This window comes from Nanorana parkeri, unplaced genomic scaffold (genome assembly GCF_000935625.1).
Source record: "Nanorana parkeri isolate BGI_ZX_2015 unplaced genomic scaffold, ASM93562v1 scaffold11, whole genome shotgun sequence".
Classification (NCBI taxonomy): Eukaryota; Metazoa; Chordata; class Amphibia; order Anura; family Dicroglossidae; genus Nanorana; species Nanorana parkeri.
This window is the reverse complement of record NW_017306279.1, coordinates 3134334-3143249: the sequence shown is the minus strand read 5'-3', so window position 1 is coordinate 3143249 and position 8916 is coordinate 3134334. Positions and strand designations below refer to the sequence as shown.

The 8916-nt window shown below is 39.2% G+C and overlaps 1 protein-coding gene across 1 annotated transcript in view; it reads right to left on the bottom strand.

Annotated features, from left to right (window-relative positions):
* The window catches only part of XPO1 (exportin 1), a 49862-nt gene that overhangs the window by 3017 nt on the left and 37929 nt on the right, over positions 1-8916 (bottom strand). The window contains exons 18-24 of the mRNA XM_018555911.1: positions 6443-6626; positions 6244-6350; positions 5501-5695; positions 4325-4493; positions 3515-3649; positions 2510-2669; positions 1712-1808 (exon numbers count right to left, since the gene is read on the bottom strand). Of these exons, the coding sequence (XP_018411413.1) occupies positions 1712-1808; positions 2510-2669; positions 3515-3649; positions 4325-4493; positions 5501-5695; positions 6244-6350; positions 6443-6626 (1047 nt within the window). The remainder of the gene's footprint in view (positions 1-1711; positions 1809-2509; positions 2670-3514; positions 3650-4324; positions 4494-5500; positions 5696-6243; positions 6351-6442; positions 6627-8916) is intronic.

Genomic DNA, 8916 nt, shown 5'->3' with positions numbered 1-8916 from the left:
TGAAAAGTCAAAAAGAGGGGACAATAAAAAAAAAAAAAAAAAAAAAAATGTACTGATGAATTGCTGATGTCGATTGCAGGTTGGATTCCTTTTGAGACCAAGCACCCAGAACAGATAGCCAGGCCAAGATTGCCACAACGCTATCTATCAACGTAGTGTTACACATTGACATACACTGAATGGTACTACACTATGCTGGAGCTGGACTGAATTTGATAGATTTTTGGTTCAAGATTAAGGATGGCTATATTAAGCATGCTGTGGTATTTTGCTCTATTGATAATGCTAGTTACCTGGCAGTTATAGAATTTTTTGGATACTAACAAAAAAAGAACCAACTTCATGGATCATAAAAAGGAGAAACTTAACTGATCTACAAAATTGTTTGGATTAAGTTTGGATAAAAGTTTCTGCAATAGAAACATTTAGCTACACGTTTCTTTTGCAGAGACAATGTTGCAGGCTTCTGATTGTTGTGGGAATGATTAGAAGCCTGGTCTCGTTCACACCTGGGTGTATTGCATATGCGCGGCTGTCGCGTGTTTTTTTACCGCGGTAAAAAAGTCGCGCGACCTTCGCGCGTTTCCAAAGGCTACTTGGCTGTATCCCAATGGAAACGCGCAACCAAACAGCCCAAAGTAGTACATGTACCTTTTCAGGCGTGGGCCGTTTTGTAGCGCGTTAGGGACGTGCGGAAATACGCCAAGGTGGGAACGAGACCATTGAATACAATGGGATTTATATTTGAGCGTTTTGTGGAACGTTCGTCGAGCATAGAACGCGCTACAAAACGTTCAGGTGTGAACGAGGGCTTAGTGACATCTGATCCTGAAATGATGCAGGATTAATGTCACTAAGGTTATTATTGGCTATTCCCCAGTTTGAAGTAGCCTAATAATAACAAAAAATTAAATTATCAAGCAGTAATAGTGAGATTTATTCACAATGACTGCTTGATATAATTAAATAAAATATGTAAAAAATGTTTAAACAAATAGTGAAAAGTGTAAAAGAAATAAATAAAAATATTTAAAATATATTGTTATACCATCATTAATATAACAAATTACCACTTATAGTGAAAATCTGCAGCTGAGCTGCAGATTTGTTTTTCACCTCAAGGAGTTAATTTTTCTTTTTGTAATTTAACCCCCCTCGTGACTGATGTTCAAAGTATGTCGTATGCCAGGTGACCACTATTAGCTTTTAGAGAAATAAATGATTAAAATGTTAGGTTTTAGGCCGAGAGGTACAGAAACATTTATAAAATCCTAGGGATTTGAGGTTTTTCCAAATAAAGGACAAAAATGAATTTATTTATGCATTTCTTTTTAGCTGTGCTATTTTTCCAAAAAGTGCTACAAATCAAAAACTGGGGAAAAGTGTTTTTACGTATTTTCCTCAATTTTATTTTATTTGTTTTAAGTGAGGCGTTAGGCACACGTGATATAAATATACAGCCCTATCTGTGGGTACACTTCGTAAAAAAGTAGATTACTTGTGTGGATTACTGAGGATTATATTACTGATTACAAATGCCATTAACAAACAGAAACTAAAAACAAGCTCAGTCATGAAGGGGTTAATAATGGTCACAGAGAACGACTGAAAGATGAACACAGTATGTGTAAGAACCTTATTTTTATTTTGGTATAGTGTAAGCACATTTCAAGAGGGGTACTTTGAGTAACAAAATGGGTAAAATACTTGCCTTAATCTGTACAAGGAAATCCCTAAGGTGTTCTTTAAAAGCAGGAATATCCTGATTTAAACTGAAGAGACCAGTCACAAAGAGTTTAACTTGGGCACTAAAAACAAAACAAAAAAACACATGTTTATGAACAGCAAAATACCAAATAAATGTATACATTCACATAAAGTAGTAAAGGAAAGAACTAACATTTCAAATACACTGCCCATTTTCTTTTGTACCCTTCCGTGTCAGTGCTGGAGATGTCCCTCATATACCACTCTACTCAAGCAAACGTGTGATTAACTGACCAGTCTTGCCACCTAAATCACTTGGCGTATCCAGGATTTATAATGATGCTTCTAGAAGACTACCAAATCTATGCTGTTATCAGCATATCAGATTTAACCAGAAGGTGGCACTGCGGATCTCGGGACCGGCAGCGACTGAGATGGCAAGGGCGGTTGCACACCAGCACCTACTACAAGCAATCTAGCGTCTCTAGAGATGCCCGATCGCTTGAATGAATTTCTGACAGTTTCCCCACTCGTGTGCCGCGCATGAGCAGGGGGAGGGGAAGGACGTCCTCCCGCTCCTATAAAGGCTCCCGTCCGGCTGTTCAGGAACAGCCAATGGACGGGGGTGGTTAAAAATAAAAAGTTACCAATCTAATTAGTGGAACAGCCAATAAAACTGAGCATATTGGTATTGGATATGACACTTGAACACAGCACTGTCAAGGATGTATTTGTTGCGATTTTACTTATAATCAAAAATAAAATATTTGCAGCCACAAATCACACTGGTTTATATACTTACTCTTGCAGATGAGGAAATGCCGATTTTAATAGATTAGCTACATAATCTTGAATAAACATCTGATTATTGGGTGGAGCTGCAGGATTCAGCGTTACACTTATTTTTCCTTCTTCTACCAAGTTAAACATGTATGCCAGAATTGAAGCATGCATTGTTAACCCTGCAGGGAAATAAGAGATTCAGAATTACTGGGTTTCCAAATGCATTCATTGTAAAATTTCTAAACAGAGCTGGATACATTTCAGGACTAGAGCGCTAATATAAATGGATATAACCAAAAAAGAAAAAAAAATCTTGCACCAAATCTAAGCCTTTTGTATAGGCATAGTCACTCTGCTTCAACTATAAAACTATAGTTTCTCAACGACTACACATCTGCAGCTTCTCATTAAAATGCTTGTTGGCTCCTTTATTTGTAAAAACAAAAACAAACCCTAAAGCATATTTCCAGAGAGTCCTCTGATCAACAACAGTTGCCGAGCCTACAAGGTTTCAGTGTGCCCAGACTGATAGACTTCCATTGGGTGGTAAATAAGTGTGCATTACTAAACTGGAAGCAAATTGGAAAAGTGTTAAGAGTCTCTTAACAGCTTGGAATAAGTGCATATCTTGACTTTCCCTGTAAAAGGCTGAGCTTGACCCCAACCTTTTCCAAGACTTCCGTGGGTAGCCAAAAGAGGGGCAGATGAGGCTGAAGGGAACTACTGGGAAAGTCAAGGTTTATACAAAACTTCAGCTGCCTATATACTTTAATCCACTGATAATTTTGGCATTCAATTTGCAGTTAAAATAACCCTCTGCATACGCATTTTACCAAATTACACTCAGTTTGAGTTGTCCAGATTTGAGACCATTTCTTCAAAAAACACAATGGAGAGATTGAGTGGTTGCAAATTTGTGGACAATAACCTCTGGCAAGCTTAGCACTCAATTACAACTATATTTCTGGAAGAACAAACAGATCCATGAACAGTAATGGTTTTAGTATACAAATCGACCACATACCAGCAGTGTGCGAAGTATCTGTTACTACAGAAAATATGTGCTGAAGAATGTCACAGAAGTAGGTTTGATAGAAACTCTGTGCTGCAGCTTCTTCTTGAGCAACATTTTGTAATAATGTATAAAGGATCTGTAATCCTGAAAAAGACATACATTAAAAAAATTATTTGCCACATAACATTAATACACTATATTAGCAAAGTACCACGTCAATCAAGCATACAAAATCCATTAGATATCAGAGGGCAAAATCCACTCCAATTTACTGAGGACTTTAGTTAAACAAGAACTGAACACTAATCCGTGTCTAAAAAAAAAAAAAAGTCAGGCATAGGGCTGTCACCAGTATTGCCTGTGCTCACCTGCAGCCCATCCTTTCCCCATTACATCCTACATACATCCTGCTCTGTACGTTGTGTGTGGAAGTGGCCATCTTGGTAGAGGCCGCTTCTAATACCTCTCATATTAGAGCCTCTTGCAAAAACAATGAGCAGCATAGCAGTAAGAGTAGAGATGACCAAATCTCCTGAGACTAGCAGTGATTTAATCTGACACTGCAGATATACAGCTATGAGGCTGTAGACACAGAAGTGCCTAGGCATACTAAGAAGTTTTTTACATTTCCAATATAAATTCTAGACAAACTACATATTTCATTGTCCTCTATAGACACAATTAATATTTCTACAATTTCCTTATAACAACGGAAACTTTCACTTTCAGTTCCACTTGAAAAACAAAAATCAAGATAGATTGGGTTGCCCTCTCTGATGCCTTGTATACAAACATGCATAGTGGTATTTTTTTTCTTACCTGTATCTGCAACATTTCGCATGGTGTGTTTGAAAGCCCAAATTATAGAGTCCAAAACCAACTTAAACTGTGCTGGAGGTATGGCCAGGAAAGCAGGGAAGCAGTGTGAATTTACAGCTTGCAGAAGCAAGAAGAAGTTTGTCCTGTGGTCTGGGTACTCTTCAAAGTCCTGTACAAAATAATTAAATTGTGCTGTAAACTCTTCCAATTTCAAACTGTAAATGAGCAATCACACAAAGCAAATACACTGCTCACTACCACCTCCACAGTGCAAGGATCTCATCTGCTTGTCGGGTGCAGATTCTAGGAGCACACCACAGCCTGTCAGGCACTAAATCCAAGTGAAAAAAGGAAAACTGCACTCCAGAAATGTAGCTTTCATATGCTGTTCAATCCATGAGCACGTAGATAAGCAACACTTAAAAATCTGGCACTTGGCTGAACACCTATGTGTTGTGGCAACACGCAATCTGCAGTTCAGTGTGTGCTGCACTGATGTACATTGCGATGAAATGAGTGATACAGGAATACATATTAGTTTAAAAACAAAAATCAAGCATGGCGATGTGCTGTAACAAACCATATGTGCACAGAGCACACTAGCATGTGTGTACATTTTGTTGTGTATAATTTGAGTGTACGTTTTATTTTTACAGTACTGTCACCAGGGGCCTGCAGGAATGCCAAGTACTGAGTGCTTCCATGTTCATTTAGGAAACTGAAGGGATTGGTAAACAGGAGAGACATGTTTATCAATCTCTCAACTGTATATCCTGTAAAGATCCGGTTGCTAAAGCTATCATGAGCATATAGCCTAAGGGACTGCAGTGGGCATGAAGGGTTTTGAGCTGGCCAGCTGCAAGCAGTTCTTTTCTGATGTAACCCTTACATCTGTGGCAGTGAGGGAATTAAGGGGGCCTCTGTGAAATCATCTCTGTACGTCTTACAGATACAAAAGTAGAGAAGACTGATTTTCATTTACATGATTTAATTAGTTGGGGCGCAATGTTAATGAGGGAAAAACCTCCATCTGCAATAATTCACTGGAAAACTTTAAACTAGTGTACCATCAGTCTGATAATCTACCCAGCAGTACAAGGCTGTGTAAGGGCAATTAAGAAGCCCTGGTCTACATGGAACATTTGGTATGAGATTTTGCCTAAAGAAATGACATACCTTATTTATCATGTTTAACGTGCATTCAAACACAGCATCAAATATTTGAGGTATTTCAGCTGTAATATGGCCTCCAAGCTTGTTTACAATAGTAGCCATTGTGCTCAGTACTTCAGGTTCTCTGGCAGCTGGCACATTTCTTTGATAATCAATCAGAACTGCATCCAGCAAAGGAGGGACAAAGTTCTCACCAACCTGAAAACAGAACATGCAAATAAACAAATCTAGAGAGAAAACAGAACACTTAAAATCTTTGATGAAAAACTAAATTGTATTTTTTAAACCATGAAACTGACATCATTTAGTGCCCATTTATAACTTCCCAAGCACACTACATTTGCCATTTATCTCCTATGCGTCCCCAATCATGCACCAAAACATACCCAGCCACCTTAACAAATATAACTTTTTACATGTATGCGTCCTTGTGCTTTAAAAGGTCACGCATGTTAACTATTGCATAATGGTAGTGCTCACCAAATGTGGTGGGACAAACATCCATTCAGAAGTCTGAAGCCTGCCCTAATATTCATTTCAACTCATATGCGTGTGTGCTTGGGCCCTCACAATCTGGCAGCCTTATACTATCCCCTCACATAACCAACACTAAGGTTTTATTTGGAGCTGCAAACACAGATTGCACCTTTCAGTCAAATCGGGTGCTGTGGCCTGCCCATTCAAACACAAAAGTTCTGCAGTTATTACACCATTAAAAAAAAGAAAAACCAAAATCCAAAACTTACCATCTGTGGGTCATTCGATCTGCTAACCCAACCTGATATTAGCTTTAAGGTTTCCTTTTTAACTGTTCTCATACTGCGTATTAATGGCTGCTTTGTAACCATTTCCCCTGGAAAACACAAAAAAACAGGTACAACTTTTAATAAAAAATCAAAACAATGACCAATGTTTCATAACTGAAGGTGAAAGCTGCCAGCTTACCATTTGCCTGAATAGCTGCAGAAATATTTTCACTTAGGCACTTGTACACATTTAACATGTCCAAATAAATTCGTCCAAGCTGAATAACAAAGGGGTGTCCAACGGCTTTACATGCTCTCACATTTGTTTTTAATATGCTTCCAAGTTGTTTGACTGTTTCTGGGTCTTTCAATATGTCAACATTCTGAAAGGACAAAAAAAGGTTTCAACCCAGGGTACTACTCTTACCTTTAAGGGGCCTGTTCACATGATTTTCAGGTCCTGATCAGCAGACGCGGTGCTATGTGTTTTGCTGCGTTTTTGATGCGTTCCAGTAAAAAAAAAAAAAAACTTTTTTGCTGGAGTGGGGCTGCCAGTATGTTAGCTGCAGTGCAGTGCATTTTTTACACGTTTTTGGACCGTACAAAAATGTGACATGCAGTATTTTTTCTGTCGTAACCTGAACGGACTGCGCACGTGAGAACTGTAGCCCATAAAACACATAGGGATACATTGGGATGCATTTTTAGTGCAGGAGCGTACGGATCAGGTCAGCACAGAAAACGGACGTCATGTGAACAGGGCCTTAGGATAGATCAGTACCAACACACAACACAATACTCTCAGAATATTACACCAAGGAAAGGTAAACTGAAGCAGCAGCCTTAACAATGAACCTATCTTCTGATAGATCTGAGGGGTATATAAACGGTTTAATTGCAGAGACGAGTTTCCGGAGCTGTCTGTAGCAACCAATGTACAGCTTTTTCTTCAGGTGGTAAAGTGAAGAGCAACATTTGGTTACCAAATAACTGTATGCTGGTTTTCACTTTTCTAACCTGAACCAAGAAACACAAAAGCTGCAAATGGATGGTTGTTATAGACAACTGGCAAAAAATGGTAGTAATAACGGGAACATTTATTGCCAATAGTGCTCATCCACTTGCTGCCCCGGAGTAATTACTATTTGGACACGTGACAAAATCTGAGTTTTTGGCTAGAAAACAGGTTCAGACCCCCCAAACAATGATATATTTTCTGAAAGCAGAGGCCCTGTAAAATAAAAAAAATGCTAGTTTAAATTTTTTTATGTCACACGGTATTTGCGCAAATGTTTATTAAACCCGAATTTTTTGGATAAAATATACTAAAATCAAATGTAGTGCACAGAAACAGAATATAATACCACTTTTTGGTAAAATATAAAAGATGGGATCACATAGGGTAAATTGATGCCAAACACGTCAAGCCTTAAAATTGCAGCCGGCCGTGAAACCGCAAAAAAAAAAAAAAATACAAAACCCCAAATTTCCCATAGATAACAATTTAAAAGCTTTTACTGCTCATCAGCTTAGTGTTACCAGCGATTGATGGGCCTAGAAATATTGCTCGCACTCCAATGTTCGCAGAGATATGCAGCATGTGTGGCGCAATTTTCGATTTTGCATGTTGGCAAATTAGCAGATAAGGTGTGACAGGTCCTCTTTATGGAGACATCAGGGGTCTGTCACCTAAGGACCCCAAAGAAGCTGATGAAGCAGAGATCTGCTTCACCAGCTTCTTCTCCAGGCTCAGAGCCAGAGAATGTGCACAGTGACACCGGAAGTGATGTAATACACATAACTCCCGGGTCCAGTGATCAGAGGAGAGATCAGCGGCTGGAAGCCTGCTGATTTCCCTCCGATTTGTCAGGGGAGACCCGCCATGCCGGTCCCAAGTCTGCAGGACAGCGGAGCCCGGGGAAGACTGCGTCGTCGGCACGCACATTCTGATGTACCGTACAAGCAACCCAGCGTCTGTATAGACTTCAGATTGCTTGTATCTAAACAGCAATCTGTTTAAAATGATACCAAATGCAGCAGCAGCCGATGTGTTCTTGGTGAAACCGCTTCAGGACATGACTTATTTGACGGTGGGCAGTCCTGTAGCGGTTAAAGCTGTGAAATGTGACAGCCAAGGGTGGCAAGGTTTTTATGGATGGTAAATTGTTATTGCACACCATGTACTAAACGCATGGTACACATGTACCAATACACTACCTTGTAGTTACTCCTGAACCTTGCAGTGTGCATTAGACAGTTTTGGCCCAAGCAGTAGACTGTTTTTATTTAACCAACCCCTTTTAAACCTCTCCTACTTACTGCAATTTAGCAACACCCACATTTTGCTGCAGCACATTACAGCATTTCTTTACACATGCTGTCAAAGGCATTGTCTTTATACCTTGAATGTCTACCTCTTGCTCCAAAATTATGTAACCAATTGTTTCAAGGCATGTTAAAAATGGGGGTGCGATTAAAAGTGGGCATAGTTAGTAGTGTGTCCCCGTATTTCAGGGTTTGAGGTGGTGATAAAAACACTGCAAGATACGTTAACGAAGTATGAGAAATCAGGACCATTAACAGATGGTTCATCATGTTGACATTTAAATACTAGAATTGAACATTTTAGGAGAAAATTACAAGTTAAAATATGTAGTGGTGTTAGAACAACCC